General features: G+C 38.0%; 1 protein-coding gene and 1 pseudogene across 1 annotated transcript; one reads left to right on the forward strand and one right to left on the reverse strand.

Moving 5' to 3' along the window:
* Positions 1-2,744: 2,744 nt before the first annotated feature.
* Positions 2,745-19,285, reverse strand: LOC113920015 (proteasome maturation protein). The gene is given in 6 exon segments (XM_035726749.1): positions 2,745-2,924; positions 7,030-7,123; positions 11,200-11,301; positions 14,156-14,219; positions 16,529-16,626; positions 19,135-19,285. Coding segments are annotated over 6 exon segments (429 nt in total). The 5' UTR covers positions 19,138-19,285; the 3' UTR covers positions 2,745-2,856.
* Positions 7,152-8,735, forward strand: LOC113920016 (annotated as a pseudogene).
* Positions 19,286-20,870: the final 1,585 nt, after the last annotated feature.

Genomic DNA, 20,870 nt, shown 5'->3' on the forward strand with positions numbered 1-20,870 from the left:
TGCTAAATGGTAAGTCCCATGAAGTGTCACACCATTTTTGGCTTTGCTTTATTGAAATAGCAAGTCAAAATTTAGTTAATATATACTTAGATTTTATGTGTTTGATAAAAAAATTTAACCAATTATAAATTCCAGTGGAAGATTATAAACAACAGTCTATTTTTCAAAAATAATCTACTTGTTCAGATCATCTTTTACATTCTTGAATGTCTGCACTCAAAGGAATAACAAAATACAGGGGAGCTCTGGGTTATACTTATGTGTACTCCTGAAAAAGGGATAACACTGCAAAGGACAAGATTATGAAAAATGGTAACCCTTTCACCTATATTTTGCACAGAGGGTAGGAGTGAAAAGGTGTGTTTTTAGTGAAAGCCATCCCACGGAGTGTGCCAAATAGTGCTTACTTTTTTGCCAACCCCCCAACACTTCCAGACAATAAAACCCATAAATCCCTTTATTCTCATACCTACTGAAAGGTTTAATACAGAATTAGATTGCACCCTCATTAGGTATGTTTCTATCCTTTATTGTGAATTTTATCATTTTAATCTTAATAAAATGAATTTTAGTCAGCCACCAACCTATGAAGCTCCCCTTGAACCCAAAGCTGTTTCGCAAGCAAAACAGAAACAAGGGAAATAGTAAACTAATTCTTCAATAAAGCCACAGGATCTGAAAGAAAAAATGCCTAGAGTTTGACACCTAGGCAAGTAACTCAGATCTGTATCTCTTATGAAGGAACCCAAATAACACCAACTTCAAGCACACACTAAAGACCACAGAGATTAAGAAACAGCAAACTTTTCAGCACAGACACAGGCCAGACAAATTAACTGATGCTAATGACTGTTGCTAATACAGAGACAAAAGCAAGCCAAGAAGCAAGCAAGCATAAGAATCAAAGATTCTTGGGCGCCTGGGTGGCTCAGATGGTTAAGCATCTGCCTTCGGCTCAGGTCATGATCCCAGGGTCCTGGGATCGAGTCCCGCATCGGGCCTCCTGCTCCTTGGGAGCCTGCTTCTCTCTCTCTCCCTCCCTCTGTCTCTCATGAATAAATAAATAAAATCTTTAAAAAAAAAAAAAAAAAAAATCAAAGATTCTCAAGCCTGGAGAGCTTTTCAAAAGTACACTTCCTGGGATCCACCCCAAACTAGACCTATTGGAATTTCTGAGATTCAGACCCAATACCAAAATTTCTTCACAAGACTCCCAGCTCATTTTTTTTGTGAACCCAGCAGTGAGGATCACTGGTATAAATGCAAAGAAGGTATAAAAGAGGAAAAGGAGAGAGGAGGCAAAAAGACCTTCAGAAAGCGCTAATCACAATTACCAACTTCTGATCAGCTTTTCCATTTAAATCATGCTCATTAATTTCACACTACCCTCTACTGGTCAGGAAGGATATATATTATTCTTAGAATTATGGTACAGAAGAAATCTCCCATTTTATTAGTTGAAAGAATATGTCTAGAAGCAATTAGCAAACCTTCATTATTTATTTTCTTATAACAAGTATAAAATGGTTTGGCAAATACTGTAGTGGCAAAAATGTTTTAAACTTAATCTCAACACTTAGGAGCAGTTTTAAAAAATGTTATCATATTGTTTATTTCAAGGTTTGTCATACTTGACACTACTGACATTTTGAACCAAAGGATTTTTGGTTGCATGGAGGGAAACTCTGAATGTAAGCAGTTTTTTACACTATTCAGTAATAACTTTTTTGACAGAGAAGGGTGTTTCAATATAAATTATGAATTTTTCAAATCATCTTCCTTTAGTACTTTTGTTACATGACCATAACTCTTTGTCTTTTCTGTTTCAGGATGTTTTGCAGCATCCCTGGCCTCTACTAGATGTGAGCAGCAGCCCTTCCTCAAAGTTGTGAAAACGAAAACATCTCTACACATTGTTAAATGCCCCCCTCCCTGGCCCCCCAAAGGGGAGGGACAATATGGCATTCACCTGCAAATCAGTGAACTATCCAATTCAGATGTTCCCAAAAAATTGATAAAAAATATTTTTTACTTAGTGAAAGATGACCCACTTACTAATTAAATCTAAAGTGCACGAATTTTTGTATACCAGGTTCATAAAAAATATCTCATAAGAACTACAGTGAAGATTTATTTTTAAATAACTATGGAATCTGTGTGTACATGAATATTCTAATTTCTTTTCAATCTAATCATCTTGTGATATATAAATCTATGCAGTACAACAGTTTAATCAACATATACTGGTTGCTTTATTTAATTTTTCACTTTAAAGACAAGACCAAAATCAAAACCTTTGAACTTATTATACTTTTCAACCTGAAAGAATCAAAGAATAGCTACAACTCTAAAATAGCATCAATAAATCCAATATTATTCTCATGAGTATCAATAGGCTATACTGAAACAAGGTTAAATATAAATATCTTACTCTGTACTTAATTTGAAGTGTTGCCACCGAAATCAATTACAGATGTTTATTCTGAAAGATGCTACTATGAAGGTTGTAGACTCAAACACTGATGATGGTTATTCAAAATTAAATTTATGGAATACCCAGAAAATAGGCTGAATTTGAGCCTGTAGATAGTTTTAAAATACTCATTACTAACAATTTTTTAAAGACACAGAAGGCTGTTGTTTCCTACAATTGGCAGTTTTAAAATCATCTCCCTTTAGTGCTTTCAACTGTCACATGGCCATAAACCAAAGACCCAAATAATTTCAAATGATCACAGATACTATTTAGGCAAAAACTCTGTGTCAGTACTTTTAATGTTGTGTACATCAAATTACAGTAAAAAGATGACTATAAACAACATGTAGCCCCTCTATTTTCATGAACAGCACAACAGATTACAGTAAACCGAGTTTATATTCCACCATCAAGTGTGGTTCTCCCATTAGTTCACTTTGTGACGGGTCTGAAAACAAACAAAAACAAACATATTAAAGATTCTCAAAGAAAAGATAAATTAAATGATTCCACTTACATGAAAATCTAGAACAGGCAAAACTGACAGAAAACAGACTAGTGGTTGCCTAAGGTGCCTAAGGGACCAAAGGTGAGGGACTGACTGCAAAGGGATCAAGGAAACTTTCTGGGGTGATAAACATTTCATATCTTGACTGGGGGACACTTACACAACAGTACACATTTGCTAACATTCACAGAACTGTACACTTAAAATGAGTACAATCTATTGTATGTCAACTATACCTCAATACAGTTGATTGTAAAAAAAAAAAAAAGCCAACAACAGACTGAAAAAGTTCTCCTTTTTCAAAACTTAAGTTTTCCAATGGCTTCCCAGATGATGCAAGGAAACAATCTCTAATTAAAAGACGAGCAGTCTCTTAAACTAGTTTGCAAAAACATTTTATTTCTATTGTTTTGTGCTCTGTTACATACACATACACAAAACATAAATCAGAATTTAGGACCAAGAAAATCTTTAAAATCTTCACTATCTTGTTTTTAGAGAGCAATCAGACAAAAGTCTTATTTTAACTGTATAGTATATATAAAAGAGCTTTTAAAATTAATGCTAACAGTAAGCTTCCAAAAAACAAATAAAGCCTTTTTTCCGTTTCTGCCTCCTATTAGGATAAAAACCCAATGAATTATAAAATCAGTTTGTAAAAGAAATAACCATCCACATTAAAATAATGATTACAGGTCTGGATGTTTCCTCACTGATCTCCTAAGAGATTAGAGATTATTGTGTCACATCAGTTCAGCAATCTATATACTCTCCACACTCATCACACAACAAAGTAGCCTTAGCAACAATTGACACTGCTATACTTAATAACAGCAGAGTAACTGCTATGCATATAATAGGCATTCAAAATCTAAACTTATTAAAAAAAAATGCCTCCACAAGAGTACAAAGGACAGGCAAAGATGTTTGCTTACAGCACTGTTTTGTGTTAAGTGAAAAAAGAGGGGCGCCTGGGAGGCTCAGTCAGTTGAGCGTCCGACTCTTGATTTCAGCTCAGGTTATGATCTCAGGGTCATGAGATTGAGCCCGGTGTCGGTCTCTGCATCAAGCATGGAGCCTGCTTAAGATTCTCTCTCATCCTCTCCCTCCCCCAACCCCACTCACACACACGCTCTCTCAAAAATTAAATTAAAACGTAAAAATTAAGTAAAAAAATCATCCAGCAATAAATGCATTGATGTATCATACATACTGTAAGACACACAGTATGCCAGTTGTTACCAAAAAAAAACAAAAAAAAAAAAACAACCACTAAGCAATGCCAAATATTTCTGACTATATATATTCATATGAAGACACACAGAAAAAGACTGGAAGGAAATATACTAAATGAAACAGCAAGTAACTGAAGAATAAGGGAGAGTAATGGGTTTGGGGGTAATCATGGAGGACCCGAGTTTCAGCTGTAATGTTTTAAATTGTTTAAACAAAGAATACATTAATTTTTATGACAACAACTCTCTTTTAAACTCTTATTTTAAGCTTTGACTTTAATAAAGTGCATGCTTATTAAATAAATCACATACACCAGAAAACAACAGACCACATCAGCAAGGCAACGGCCTGTGGTTCCAGAGCTTTCTCTGCCGCTACCTTGCTGTGAGACTGAGAGAGGGAGGACTGAGCCTCTCCATCAGTCTGTTTAGCCACCTTAAAGTGAGGAAACTGGAGTAAACAGAAGACCCCTTTCAGCATTAAAAGTCTAGTTTAGACTTTACTATTGCCCTCCTCATAGTCCCTCCCTTTCCTTGTAAAATGTGCCGATTTTTCTTGGCCAAGTACTTCCCTGAAGAGCAAGCAAAACCCTATCACTTCCAACACTTAATTCAAAACCCTCCAGCCATATGGGCCTTCTTAACACACTCTTCTGTGTGTTGGGAGACAATTCTCTATGGGTTTCTCAAAATTCTCTAAGTCTTAGATACACTGTGCCTGCCTTTGTTTTACTCTCTTTCCAAAACTGTTTCTGAAGTAAATAGCCTAAGACAAAGATCATGACTCTTCTGGAGCCCAGAACAGAAAGGCTTATTTCCAGGGCGCGTGGGTGGCTCAGTCGGTAAGTGTCTGCCTTCGGCTCAGGTCATGATCCCAGGGTCCTGGGATCGAGCCCCGCCTCTGGCTCCCTGCTCAGCGGGGAGCCTGCTTCTCCCTCTCCCACTCCCCCTGCTTGTGTTCCCTCTCTCGCTGTGTCTCTCTCTGTCAAATCAATCAATCAATCAATCTTTAAAAAAGTTAAAAAAAAATAAAGAAAGGCTTATTGCTTATCATAAAAGATTCGGATGTCCTTATCTGGGGGTTCCTCTACCTATAATAAAACACACCGTAAATGTGGCATCACCTGACCCTCTTCTTGCTACTCTGTGGGAGCTGGGGCTCAGGGAACCAAAAGGAAAGCTGACACTCCAGCTACTGCTATTGCTGAGTAATAAACTGTCCTTTGACTCTAGGAGTCTTGTCTTCTGCCAGGATCTATGAAACCGTGGCAAGCTAACCTGTTAGCTTACAGATAAGAAAACATCTTAAAACCCTTCAAAGTTCTTCAGCTGTTCTCTCAGGTTACAGACCTTGAACATATTGCTTCTTCTGCCTAAAATATTCTTCCCTCTACTTTTTAATTAACTAATTCATACATCTTTTAGGAACCAAGTTATGTGTCATATTCCCAGAAGTGCCTGTCTCTCCCATCCAACAACAAACTATACCACTATCCGTTTTTATTCCTAGAATTTATCACAATTTGTAATTATATCTTTGCATCTATCTGTTTAATGTTTACTTCCCAAGGTAGAAAGCAGTTTGTTTTGTCACCATTGTATACTTAGAGCCTAGCCCAGTGCCTGACACATCATAAATATCTGACTGAGTAAATGCTTAACAAGCACCTCTCACTTTCTTTATACAAAATTACAGAAGTTGATTTTTTAAATGAATGTATTTTTATAACTAATTTCAAGATAAAAATATAGAGACATGAACTATCACCTTGCTAATTTAAAATGAGGTATAAGTTCAATGTAAAAAGCTTAGGCATTGTAGATTTCCCTGCATTCAGAAAGTACCCTCAGGAACGATTCTCAAAGGGGAGGCTCACTAGACTTCTGTTGTGTCCACAGCATTTCTTTACCGGACATCAGCAGCCAAGCAAAACTCATATAATTTAATCCTGTTGGGTTTTTCTGTTTCTCCTGAACTGCTGGGGCATAATGAGTAGATGCAATACTAAACAGAATTATATTTGCTTATCTTCCTCAGAACCAGAAAAAATAAGACGATGCTGTTTGGATTGTTCTTACTTAAAAGTTATTTATCTTATATATAATAAAATTTTCCAAGGAACTTTCTTAAAAATAACAGATTCTTCTTTCCTATTCACCACCTATAGAAGCACAAAAACTCTTTGGGGGTAAGAGCTATTTTTTTAAGAAAACGTTTCTTATTTTTCCTAGTCATTTTAAAAACTAGTCATAACCCACAAATATTCTGAATACGCAAACAAAAATCATTGTTTAAGCTACCCTTATAAAACTATGTTAGACTCACACATCAGACTATAACCGCAGGACATGAAATAAAGGACTATCATTAGTTGGCTGCTAATGACTATAACCTCAGAACTCCCTAAGTAACTTTCACCTTTAAAACCAGTTAAAGAGGGGCGCCTAGGTGGCTCAGTCATTAAGCGTCTGCCTTCGGCTCAGGTCATGATCCCAGGGTCCTGGGATGGAGCCCCACATCGGGCTCCCTGCTTAGCGGTGAGACTGCTCCTCCCTCTCCTACTCCCCCTGCTTGTGTTCCTGCTCTCCCTATCTCCCTGTCAAATAAATAAATAAAATCTTAAAAAAAAAAAAAAACAGCTAAAGAACAGTTATTATCATTAAATTTTGTCTTATTGCAATGAATAAACATAAGTGAATCAATCCAATGAGCTATAAGCTCTGTAAGCATGAGGATACTATCGTTTTATTTGCTTCCATTGCCTTGTACATTATTAGGACTCCAAGAAAAGGTGCTAAATGACACTCACCATTAAGAATATCTTCAAATCCAATAGTCTCATCATTACCCCTCAAAATATCCAGTGAAAGGTTTGAGCTTGGAAGAAATGGAAGACGCTGTACCTTCAGGAAAAATATGAAAGGGCAAGATTAGAGAAAACCAAGGGGAGAAAGAAAACAATACATAATCTAATTTCATGCTCCTCATTCTTTACTTGTAAAATTCACAAAGCTATAAATAAAACACCAATATAACCAGTGGAAAAAAACACCAGTTCATACTTTAGACCCAAACCAAAATTTTTAAAATTCCTCAAAACTTTACTCAAAATATATAGACACTGAAAATTATAGTTTTAATTAACACTTAATAATCCCATCAGCTTTGTATATATTTTGGGGCTTTGTTTCTGTCCCAGAAAAAACCACAGCATACACATGATGAAATGCAAAAACCCAAGCACCTAACATCATATCTACTTCCTAATAAAAGTGAGATGATCAAATTCCTGAAGAAATTCCAACTCAGTAAGAGCATTATTCTACTTAGTAAGTTGATTACTTCACTTTGTATGTTGTTTTGTATTGCTCATTGTAAAAATGTAAGTTATGACCCTTTAAAACAGTACTGGTAACCAGAAAGGAAGACCAAAGTCACTTGTGGGGCCTTTAAAAAACACAATACTATTCTCAACTAGTGGTATCTACCTTGTTCAAGTATTAAATATATATACTGCAGACTGGTACATAAGTATATAGTGGAGCAAGCATGGGTTGTGGAGTCAAAGACCTGGACTCAAACCATTCTACTACTTACAGTACTATGGCTGTGTTTAAGTCACCTGATCCGTCTCACCGTCAGTTTCCTCATCTGTGAAACAGGGTAATACCACCTTCCTCTCAAACATGCTGGATGATGTGGTGTAAAGTATGTAATATAGTATAGTCATTGGCATAGACTTACTATTCAATAAACTTTCATAGAGCCAAAACAAATTTTCAGTTTTCTGTGTTCTTTGTTAGTTGTCTAGCAATTATAATTGGAAATGCAGATTATTTTGGATATTGACAAAAGAATGTCAAGAGTAGTAATAGGTGGTCCATGACTACAGGATACTAGTATTTTAAAATAACCCTTCTTTCTGCCATTTTTCCATGCTACCATAATGGTGTGCATGAATGTCCTGGCAGATGCTCTCAAGAGCATTAACAATGCTGAAAAGAGAGGCAAACGCCAGGTTCTTATTAGGCCATGCTCCAAAGTCATTGTCCGATTTCTGTGATGATGAAGCATGGTTACACTGGCAAATTTGAAATCACGGATGATCACTGAGTGGGGAAAATTGTTGTGAACCTCATGGGCAGGTTAAACAAGTGTGGAGTGATCAGTCCCAGATTTGATGTACGACTGAAAGATCTAGAAAAATGGCAGAATAACCTGCTCCTGTCCTGCCAGTTTGGTTTCATTGTACTGACAACCTCAGCTGGCATCATGGACCATGAAGACTCAAGATGGAAACACACAGGAGGGAAAATCCTGGGATTCTTTTTCTAGGGATGTAATACATACGTGCAAATAAAATGCCTCAGTGGAAAATATAAAATAAAATAAAAATAAATAAAGTAATCCTAACTTTGAAATCTAAGGGTGCTGTTAAGATTATTTCCTCCAGGGATGCCTGGGTGGCTCAGTTGGTTAAGCATCTGCATTCAGCTCAGGTCATGATCCCAGGGTCCTGGGATCGAATCACATCGGGCTCCCTGCTCATCAGGGAGCCCGCTTCTCCCTCTGCCTACTGCTCCCCCTGCTTGTGCTTTCTCTCTCTCTCTGACAAATAAATAAATAAAATCTTAAAAAAAAAATTTCCCCCCAGAAAATATATCCATATTTAAAATACTTTTAATTACTAATGGCCTATAGAGTTTAGAATGGGAAAAAATTCCTTTAGGTCGTCAAAATTAGAAAAAAAATATACATATACATTTTAAATATTATATATAAAATATATATTAAAATAATATATTTCATTTCTATTTATATATATATGTTTTTTTTCTTTCTTTCTTTAAAAGGAAAGTAGGGAGGATAGAGGAAGAAACAAAAATGGAGCTTTTATGTTAAACCAGAGAGTAAGGGGCCTGGTAGGTACAGTTTGATCAGATATAGTCCTGAGAAAGCACCAAAAGCAAGGATGAGCAGGCAGTTATTACACATCCCAACAAGCAAGAACGGCAATAGTACAGGGGAAAAAGGATAAGGGGCAGAATTCTGGGCAAGGATTTTTGAATTAAATGGGATTAAAATTTTAGGCCTGAAATATGAGCCATAGCTCATATTGATGAATGTGAGCAGGAGGAAAATAAAAGGAAGCTAATGATTCTGTGCCAAGCTTGCGTTATTTCAATCCTCAGAATAACCCTAATAATCACACACTGTTGTTACGGTCAACTCCATTTCACATTAAAAAACAAATGACCTGAGGCTCGGAAAGGTCTCTAATTTATTTAAGTTCTTAAGGCTAGTAGATGGTGGAGCCAAGATTCACATCCAGGTTATTCTGACTTAGAGCCACACACTCTTTTAGAACGTGGTTGTTAGAAAAAAGTTCTGAAATAGCTTCCACAATGACTTAGCCAATACAGCTGATGGTATTAATAGAATTTATTGAAAAAGACACAGTAGTAGGAAGAACGTGTGCAAAAGCCAAAAGGTGAGAGAAAAATTTAGTCAGGACATGCAAGTAGTTTTAGGAACTATGAAGTATGGTGGAGAACAAGGAGATGCCAATTCATGGACACAGACACATTAAGGAGTTGAGTTTTAATCTGAGGGCAAAGTGAGGGGAATGACACGGTCAAATTTGTATTTTATAAAAATTACTGTGGCTAGAGCATGTACAATGGATTAGAGGGCAGTAGGGGTGGGTGTCACAGTGATCTGGATGAAGTACAGTACATGATCAAAACCAATGTAGTAGCAGTGGTGAGAACATCTAATTGACTAGATGGTGGGAGGTACGGTTCGGGGGTAGGGATGTGGTGCAGGGTGAGATAACCAAAGCTCATGCTCCAATCTCTGCCTTGGGAAGCAACCTGTTCATACGTGATACAGAGTATGCGAGGAATAATGAGTTATTCTGTACTTATACATGTGAAATCTGAAGTGCCTGTGGACTTCCAATGGCGAAGTCTATAGGTTTACAGCTTATGAGAATTAAAACTTGGGAGTCATCAACATATAAATGATACCTGAAGTCATAGGAATAGACAGGAAATAACAGAACGAAAAGAGGACTGGAGATGGGAACTAACAAAACAGGTATTTCAAGGTACAGAAGAAAGCAAAAGGAACCTACGCAGAAACACCTGAGAACAAGGTTTCAGAGACGAGGGGTATCAGGAAAGTGTGGTGTCCTAAAAGCTCAGGGAAGGAGTCACTGGTGTAACATACCACAGGGACATCAAACAAAAGGAGGGCATAAGGGTGTCCACATTGTTCAAGAGCAGTTTCACTGGTGTGATGGGACCCAGAAACAGTGGGTTGCACTCATAGTAGGTAAAGGAGCATGTACAGCAAATGGAGGCAACTTTAAGACGCTCAACCTGCAAAAGCACAGTCAGTGAGAGAGAAGGTGCTATAAAGAGACTGACAGAAGTTTTGTCTTAAAAGACAAAAAAAAAAAGGTTAGAATGTACGTAAACACTGCTGATGAGTCTGAGCAAGTAGAAAGAGGATGAAGATACCAGCTATAGAAAGGATCCATGAAAAGGGAATTCCCTGACGTAGCGTGAGCATAGGTCAAGGACAGTTCTTATACACTTGGAAGGTCATTTCTGAAGATCTTATTCCTAAGCAACAGGTGCACTCAGCTATATACAAACTGCCTATATACAAACATACCACATGGATATTCCTAGAGGCATTTCAAATTCAACGTAACTCCCCAAAAAGAGAAAAAAATGAAAGCAGTTGCAGGTAAGTTTTGGCACTGAACTCATAATCTGAAGTTTTCCACTTAATGTCTTCTTTTTTCTTTATAAAGTAGAAATCGAGGTCATATCCTGAAAAGGGGCAAAATAGAATAGGCTACAGAGGAGAAGAGAAAGTAAGGGTTATAGGGCTAGTATTGGAGAAGAGTCCTTCCAATCCATAGCAACATACAGGTGGAATGTATTATAACTGACATCCATAAACTCACCTGCTGCACTGCCTTGAACTCCATTTGTAATTTCAGTGGAGCAAACAGGCCCTGGATGTTTCTTAGTGTGGAAAAATTCATTTTATCTTGGTTGAGCTGGAACTACAAAGGCAAACAATGTAATTTTAAATGTTACACTCAACATTGTTTTCAAAACAGCACTGTTACATATACAACACAACACTTAAAGAATTTTAATATCCATAACTGAAATAAAAACAAAGTACTTTTATTAATTTCTTCGAATATATATGTCTATGTTTTATTCAGCATGCAGGTGTACTTCACCAACGTAAAATCACCACCTAAAATTTGAATTTACAAAACTGATAAATTAAGGAATGTTTTTTACATTGCAAAAGCATATTTACAAACCATTTCAGTGCTTTTGATTAGAATTACCACAAAACTGATAAAACAAAGAAAAGGTATAAATAAAATGAGATCTAGAAACATTTACATACAAGTGACAAAAATACTGAATTTCTAAGTATGCAAGTATATAATTCAAAAGATTTCACAAAAGAAATAGTCAAATCCATGATACCACCCTGTTAATTAAGCTACAAAGTTTACACTCCACTTTTTGGCGTAAGAGATTCCTGGGTGGCAAGAGAACCCAAAACTCTAAAGTTTGTCCAGTTTGTATTGGGTGCTAATAAGCAATTTTTTTCTGGAATCAATCACACTTTTACTAAACACTAATATTACTTCTAGAAAACTTTTACTGCAATTTAACGTACTTCAGGCAAAATGAATCAACTTGACCCATGAATTCTAATCATACAGTTTCCCAAAACGTAGTAGATACGATTTGCAGACAGACTGCTACAATGGCCTGAGTTAAGGTTATTATAGTAAGATAAAGTGACATCTGTGATCATTTTTCACTACACTACATTCTCTTGATAAGATTTTAGATCATGGGGGGGATAATTTTGATCAAAAACCTATGAGAGATTAGTAACCACTTTAGACATGACCTGGGGCCATATACATTAATTCTGAGGTCAGATACCCAGCGATATGGTTTTTAATTACTTTAGCTTGAGTATAAAATTTTAACAGATGGTCCTTACAGAAAACATGCAATATTTTATTATGGGTATATAATCTGAAGTTCTCACTGAAAGTTTCCTTTAAGTATTGAGTTATTCTTATAAGTAAATACAATTTTATGTAAAAATCTCAATTTTACAAACTTTGATGACTATACCCACCTTGTAATATGATGTCAAACTGCAATTATCAATCAACATGTACTTAATTATTACCAACCACATGCAAAATTAGAATCAGGCTCTGTGGCAATATACCACAAAACAGTCTACCATGGAGAAGGTTATATAATCTAGTTGGGAAGACATTACATATAGATCAGGGCTTCTCAACCCTTGGCACTACTGACATCTTGGGCTCGGAATTATTTGTTGTGGTAGATGGGGACTGTTCCATACGTCGTAGGATGTTTAGCAGCATCTCTGGCCCCATCCAACTGATGCCAGGACCAAAGACCCTTCTCTCCCAATACTACTTGTGACAATCAGACATTGCCAAATGTCCCCTGAAGAAGGTAAAATCATCCCTAGTTGAGAACCACTGGTATGAATAATGATGCACATCTTCCATCACTATCACTACTACAGCGCCCAATCATGGAGAGCTACTATAAGCCAGCATATGCCAAGGCATGGGCTATTACTAACTCCATTTTACAGATGAGGAAACTAAAACTTAAACAGAGATTAAGGAACTTGCCCAAGCTCATATAGCTGCTAAGTATGGTATCAAGAATCTAAACCTATATAGTTCAATTATATAATCCATGCTAAAGGACTTAAAATAGTTAGTAAGTGCCACAGAATTTCGAGAGACTGCCATTAGGTGGTTAAGTGATTAAGGAGACTACACAGAAGCAGCTGATGTAAACTGAGTCTCAAATGATCTATGCAATTTTTTAAACTCTTCACCATTTGGGCCTGTCTCACTCAGATTTGTCGAAGTTTCTCTTAACATGTATTGCTCAGAACTGAATCAATATTCCAAATCTAATGGCCTGGCTAATACTTAGGAAAGTGAGACTGGAATCTCCCTTGATTTGACACCCATCTTGCACCATCTTCCTGAAGTAGTGTTAAGATACCTTTCTTCTTGCTTTGAACGTGTATTTAGAAAGTCTTTAAGTTGTCTTTAGAACATATATACAGGCTATATACCCTCTTTGGGGGTGACCCTTCTCTACCTATTAACCTGGTTAATACTGGTCTAAAACTATTCTAATGTATGCTCCTCTACAAAGCCTCCCACTAGCCCTATGCACAGGTGGTTGCTCCATCTTGGTCCTCTATACCATGTTATGAAGCCCCTATCCACTGCTTGTCCTCCCACTAAATTTCCAGCCCCTTAAGGATGGGGATTATGTCACATTCATCTGTGTATCTACTGTGCCTAGCAAGAGGATATGTCCCTCAGTAACTTGGGAGATGTAGGGCTTGAGAAAGAGGTCAAGGCTAGAGATGTGGACTTGGAGGTCAACAGCAAAAATGGAAGAGGAAAAATATAAAAGAAAATAGGGTCATCAAATAAGAAAATATTATGAGAGGAAAGGAAAGGGGGATTGGCCTTTAGAAATGTCCATAAAGGGGTGTCTGGCTGGCTCAGTCGGTAAAACATACAACTCTTAATCTCAGGGTCGTGAGTTCAATCCCCATGTTGGGAGTGGAGCCTAGTTAAATTGGTCCATAAAAAAGGCAAAAGAACAATGTGTAGAAAAAGAGCTTTAGTGAAGCAGTTTGATAATTCAAAAGCCTACTCTACAAGGATACTGAAAATAAGTCCTCATATTCTTCATGGTCAAATGCTCAACATTAAAATTGTCTTAATAAATGAAACCACATAAGTATTACTAAAAGTATTCTGCTACTAGAGGATAAAAATAAAAACATGGGTAACATACTTACATTTTTTCTGATAATTCAAGAGGATGACTGGGCAAAAGTTCATTTTTCACACACGGAAGGCTAAAGAAAAATATTTAAGAGAGATCATAAATCACTCAATACCTAAAGCTCAAAACTGTATCAATAGATGTAACTACAATGGAATGGCACAAGTGAGGTTTTAGGAACAACGACACTTCTGTAGCCTGATTGTAGAAACTGACATATGTATTTAAATTCATATTACTATGAATTATAACATTAAAAAAAGGTCAAATTTACTATATATGATAACGGTTTTAAAATGTATCGATTATAGGGACACCTGGGTGGCTCAGTTGGTTAAGCATCTGCCTTTGGCTCAGGTCATGATCCCAGGGTCCTAAGATCGAGTCCTGCATCGGGCTCCTTGCTCAGCGGGGAGCCTGCTTCTCCCTCTGCCTGCCGTTCCCCCTGCGCTCTCTCTCTTACAAATAAATAAATAAAATCTTTTTTAAAAAAATGTACCGATTATAGGTACTAGTGGTTAATTCACTAGGGTGAGCCCTTCAAAAAACAGTGTTAAATGAAGCTCTGTATCTAGAAGAAATTTAATAAAATATGTTTAAAACTACTATTATTTGGGGCGCCTGGGTGGCTCAGTCGTTGAGCGTCTGCCTTCAGCTCAGGTCATGATCCCAGGGTCCTGGGATCGAGCCCTGCATCGGGCTCCCTGCTCCGTGGGAAGCCGGCTTCTCCCTCTCCCACTCCCCCTGCTTGTGTTCCCTCTCTCACTGTGTCTCTGTCAAATAAATAAATAAAATCTTAAAAAAAAAACAAAACTACTATTATTTGATAACATGCTTCCTGTATTATATTAAAAATCTAGGGGCATCTGGATGGCCCAGTCAGTTGAGTGTCCAACTCTTGGTTTCAGCTCAGGTCATGATCTCAGGGTGCTGGGATTGAGCCCCACATCAGGCTCCACACTCAGCAAAGAGTCTACTTCAGGATTCGCTCTCTCCCTCTCCCTCTGTCCCTCTCTGCACTCGCATGCCTCACCCCCTCAAATAAATAAATCTTAAAAAAATCTAGACCTCTTCTGTTTAGGTCTATACATATTCAATATTTAATGTATCTTTAATAAACACATGCTAAAAATGTTTGACATTTATTGAATACCTACTATATAAGGTCATATACTGCTAGAACCAAACCACTGGTCTTTAACACTCTAGATATATAAAGATGACTATCCTTATTGCCAAAATGGCATTTGAGAGCTGAAAGGAACCTGCAACAATCGTTCATTGAATATTGTCTTTGTACAGAACATTATCCTAGAAGCAAAATTTGAAAATGGTTCTGTTCATGGCAATCTTAAAGTCTAACTGGGAAGAAAAAGGAGCATTTTATATGGAAAAAAATAAATAAATAAGAAATCATCAGAACCTGGTTACTGACTAGTTTCATGAATTTGATTATACTATACCATAAATCAAATTATATCTCCAAATCCAAAGACTATAAACTGCATCTTTCACTAGAAAATGGAAAAAAAATGAAAAGAAAATAATGAAGCATTATGTCTGTCCCCAGACATCAGTATTAGAATGACATTTTATTATAGTAAGACCAAACTACCTTAAAGTTACATATAAAATTCAAAAATTCAAAACAGATGTTTACAGGGGTAGACACACTACCCTTATTTGATTAAGCAGAAAAGTAACCTGCCAAAAAGTACCAGAAATTGAGACCTAAACATACAGAAACATGGAAGAAATCAAGGGAAGGGGTACAACTGTGTGCTGAAGCTAGAAAAATAAAGTAACAGCAGCTAACACTTACTGAGAGCTTATTAATGTCAGGTACTGTTCTAAGTATTTTTCATGTATTAACTCATTTATTTCTCAAAATAAGATTTATACTATTAACAGCCCTATTTCACAGATATAGACATGAGACATAGAGCAATTAAGTTACCTTCCTGAAGTCATACATCTAGTAAAGAGCAGAGCCAGAATCAAAACCCAGGCAACCTACTCCTGAGTAGGCTCTTAACTGCTATGCTCTAGTGTTTCCCAGAGAATTATTCCAGTAGTTTATAAAATAAGGAGACAAATGGCTTTCCAAGTTAGGAGTATCAAAAAGAAGCATCCTACTAAATCATGCTACTGGGTAACAGCTCCTTGCAGGATGCCCTGTCCTGGGAACCCATTACTGTTAAGACACTTCTTCCATTATAGAAAACATCCACTCCCATCCTCCCCTAGTCTAAGGTATATTACTTGCTACGTCCCAAATTAAATATATATTTATGGTCTATCAAAATATTTAAAGAATACTGTGAAAAAATTCACAGAAACATTTTATTATAACAAAGTCAAAGTCACAATTCCCCTGTATACCCTTTTCGAAGAAGATCATGACTTTCAAAAGGTCCACTTGCTGAAAGTTCAGTAACTGGAATACTGTCCTTTAACTGAGATCCAAGTCCTCTGGCATTCTACAACACAAATAAAAACACTATTAAATATAAAAAAATGTTTTAAAACTCACACTGAACATCTATGTAAAAAACAATTTAAGCACTAGACAAAAAAAAGTAAAGTCTCTGCTCTCAAAGAGCTCACAGCCTAGATGATGAGCCTTGGCATTATGGTAGAGTGATGATACATGGTACACTAAATAATATCAAATTTGGGCATAGGAAGGACTCCTGAGTTGATCTCTGAATATTGTCATATTGAAAGGCATTCCAGGAAAAAAGAACATGGGTAAAAATAAAGGTACAAAAATATAAATGAACAAGCCATAAGTAGTTTGACCTAACCAGCTAACTACACGTCTAGCGAGGCAAAAATAAAGCAAGGCTGGCAAAATGAAAAAAACAAAAAGGCTTAAACATGCAAAGAAATTCAGGTTTTGTTCTGAGATTGACAGAGAGCCTCTGAGGGTTATGGCATGATCAGATTTACTTTCACTGGAAAGATCCCTCACTTAGGATGGAATGATTAGCACAGAATGAAAAAAGTTGAGGACAGAATCCTGGGGAATACTATTCCTTAATGAAGAACAAGTGGGATTAAGAACAAACAGAATAGCTAGAAGAATGTGGTCACAGAAGGTAAGGGAAAAAAAAGAAAGCCATTCAGAAAGTATTTGGTTTCTATAACAGGGTTCTCCCTATGAAAAATAAATCTAATCAGCACAGTATAAACAAAACCAAACAAAAACAAAGACTCACAGTATATCTGGCACCATATTATCACCCTACACATCTATACCATAAAACATTTAATCATCAAATATTTATTAAGCATCTACTATGTGGCAGGTACTCTGGTAGATGCTGAAGATACATGTCTACCTTCCAGGGTTTAGTCTAATGAAGATAAATTAAGCAAATAAATTGCAATAAACATTACAACAGGTAAAACACAAAAGTTGACTTGTAATCACTTGTCGCTGTAATTCTGCAGAAAAATGTAAAACAGCTACAGGTATTTTGGTATCCACCTTACACTATCCCAGGAGAAACTATTCTGAGAAACCAGCATTTTAAATTGATTTCTTAATTTATCTGTGTATTTTATTTGGTCAGGTTCTTTAACCTGTTCGGAGTTTCTTCAATCCACCACTCTACTTCAGGATCTCACACCTGGATAACTTTAACAGCACCTGACTGCATCTTGCCGTCTCTAGACTTTTCCATTTTCCAATTCTGCATATCAAGGCTTTCCTAAACATATAATTTCCCCCACCAAACTGTTATAAAACCTTTCACTGATTTGCCAATGTCTTCTCTGAAAAAGGAAGTCCAACTCAAGAACCTACAAAACAGTTTCCCCTACACTGAAGTCAAGGTTGATCAGGAAAAGAATCTGGAATCTAGTGTGGACTGTCTCTAACCTACTATGTGACTATAATCAAAGCATACAATCTCTCTGCCCCGTTTACTCATCCTTCCAGGTGCCTGAACTCTTTCCAGATCTAGAATTATATGATTGTACATTTCCAAATGCATCTCCTGGTACTTTCCCACATAAACATTCTCCTCCTCCCAGACTTCTTTATTATAAAGTAACAGAAGAAAAGTTTCTTCTATGCACAAAGAAAAGGAGAATTCGGATTTCTGGGTTTTACTGTTATGATTTCCCCCAATTTCCTTGGGTAAAATATCAGGATTGGGACCTGATGTTTCTAGTAAAGCAGCAGAAGAAAACAAATCTATGAAAAGTTAAGTACCACTAGACCTCGAAGTGTTTATAAAACTTCTTCACAATAATCAGCAATATTACCAACAGAAACTTTCTAGATTTAGATGGCCTAGTATCAGAGTCAGCGGCCATGGCCATTCAGAAGTCTTTCCCAAGCATCAGAACTTTTAAGTTAAAAAGCGAGAAAGGGGATGCACTAACAATTAAGGATGCGCTAACAATCCTGACAAACGAGGAATTACAACTGTCCGATTTTACCCCTCCAACTTCTGGAATACAAGTTCCCCAAAATGCCTGTAAAGGTGAGAGATAAAAAGGAAACTTTATAGCTGGGTTTGTTAGCAAAGCAGTTCCGAGGTCAGGGGTGAGTGAGGAATTCGAAGGCTCTAGGCCCCCAAGGTTCGCCCCTCATGGGAAGGGTAGTTGGCTGAGCCGCACCAGACACCACGGAACAACGCTACACTTTCGGATTTGTCCTTGCCAGCTCGGCGCCAACTACGGGGAAGGGGCTGGGGCGTGCTGGGGGACTTGGGGTTGAGTGGGCGCAAATCGAGAGAAACAAGTGAAGGGAATGAAGCCGAAGCGCTGCTCGCGGGACCGGCGCTGGAGCCCATGCCGGACGACAGCCATGAAACCCCCAACCCCGTGACTCGACAGATCATGGCGCCCGAGGCCGGCCTCATCCTCCCGCCGCCGCCGCCACCCCGGGACGAGCTAGGGGGAGGCGGACCATTCCTGCCAGGCCAGGGTCCCGAGCCCGCCGGGAACTCGGGTCGCTCCAGGGTCTCACTCACCATCTTCACTTGCTCTGTGAACAGCCTCTCAGCCCCGTTACCGTCAGCCGGCCCCGCCGCTCACTTCCGTTTCCGGGGTTGCCCCCCCACATCCGCCGGAAGTGCGTCCGTCCGGGCGAGGAAGGAAGGAGGGCGCGGGGCGCCGGGAGGGAGCCGCGCGGGGCCGGGGCTCCCACGCCTGAAATCCCGAGGGACCCGGGGCCAAGGGCGCAGTAAGGGTGTGGGCAGCGAGGAGGGCGGGTTCGGGACGAGACGTGCCGGAGCAGAGGGAAGACGCGGACCTCCGCTTTATTAATAATAAACATCTACCGTTGGTACAGTATTTGAAGATGTGCGGTGTGTTTTGGTAGATGCATCCCCTTATTTAATACAAAAGCTCGCTGAAGTAGATACTACGTTTTTCGTGAGGGTAAACTAAGCATAGGTGGGATGAATAATTTGCAGTCTTTCAGCTAATAAGGCAAAAGTAGAACACGAGGCTTTGCCAGTTTAGTTTTACAACATATGTCGAAGGCCTGCTATGTTCAGAATCCTGTGCCGAGGCTAAGAATACAGAAATGAATCAGACTGATGCGGTTCCTGGGCTAGAGGAGCAGCGGAACTGTTGGGGGTGAGGGGAAGGGTGCCATCGAATGAAGTACGGTTGATAATTACAGACATACATTGGGCTTCTATTTATAGCAACACGATTGTAAGTGCTTTACATGAACTATCTCCGTTAATCCCTTCAATCATCTTATGTAGTAGGTACTACTGTTATCTCAATTTTACGGTCAAGGAAAGCAAGACAAAAGAAGTTAAATATGCCGAAGAACCCATAATCCGTTGTCATAACATTATACTGTGTTGTCTTCCAAATATAATGTGATAAAATGGACTCCTACTCTTGTCACCGTATAATGGAGGTAACTTAAGGAATCCTTGGGCTGATAGTGAAAGGATAGAATGAACTCGTTTGAGGTAGGAGAATATATGAAAGAACATTACTGGCATTTGCTTAGGTAAAAAAATGGTAAAGGAGGTCTGTGTGGCTGAAGTTCAGAAAGTGCGGTAGAGAGTAGTGGGAGATGAGGCTGTAAGTAGATGGAGGCAAGTTTATTATGGAGGCCTCTGTGCCAAGTAAGGGTGAGGCTTTAACTTTAAACAGCCATTGAAGGATTTCTGAGGAGGGAGGCAGTAAGGTCAGACATGTTCTGTATATCTACAGCCATGGTCCTACAACCTTGAAGTTCCAGGATAGCCCAGATTTTGAATATTCTGCACTGCTGTCCTTATCTTCTGTCTCTCTATATCTACCTTGAGATTTGAGTTTGAATGTTTCATTTGCAACTTATTCCTTTCACTCAGTTCCACCTAAGAAGAAATTTTAAAACTGCAACTCTTAAAAAGAAATCATTTTAATGTTGTTGATTCCTCACAATTTAGTTATTAAGTTTTTGTTGAGCATATGATCCTGGAGCTAAAGAGAAGAAAAAGCCATTTCCCTATACTTGAGATGCTTTTATTTTCTTGGGGGAATAGACATGGTAAATAAATGTAAATGCTTAATAGAGAAAGGAGTTGGATCAGGAAGTGGTTGGGAACAGGGAAAATAGGCTTTTGAGGAAGAGGAAATGTGGAAAGGCAGAGATTTGCAAAAAGTCATGTTGTAATATGAACAATGAGGATTTCCACGTGTTTGGAGTTCTGGGGGAGTAGGTGGAACAAGATGAAATGAGATTGGAAGGATTGGTTGG

This window comes from Zalophus californianus, chromosome 3 (genome assembly GCF_009762305.2).
Source record: "Zalophus californianus isolate mZalCal1 chromosome 3, mZalCal1.pri.v2, whole genome shotgun sequence".
Taxonomy (NCBI): domain Eukaryota; kingdom Metazoa; phylum Chordata; class Mammalia; order Carnivora; family Otariidae; genus Zalophus; species Zalophus californianus.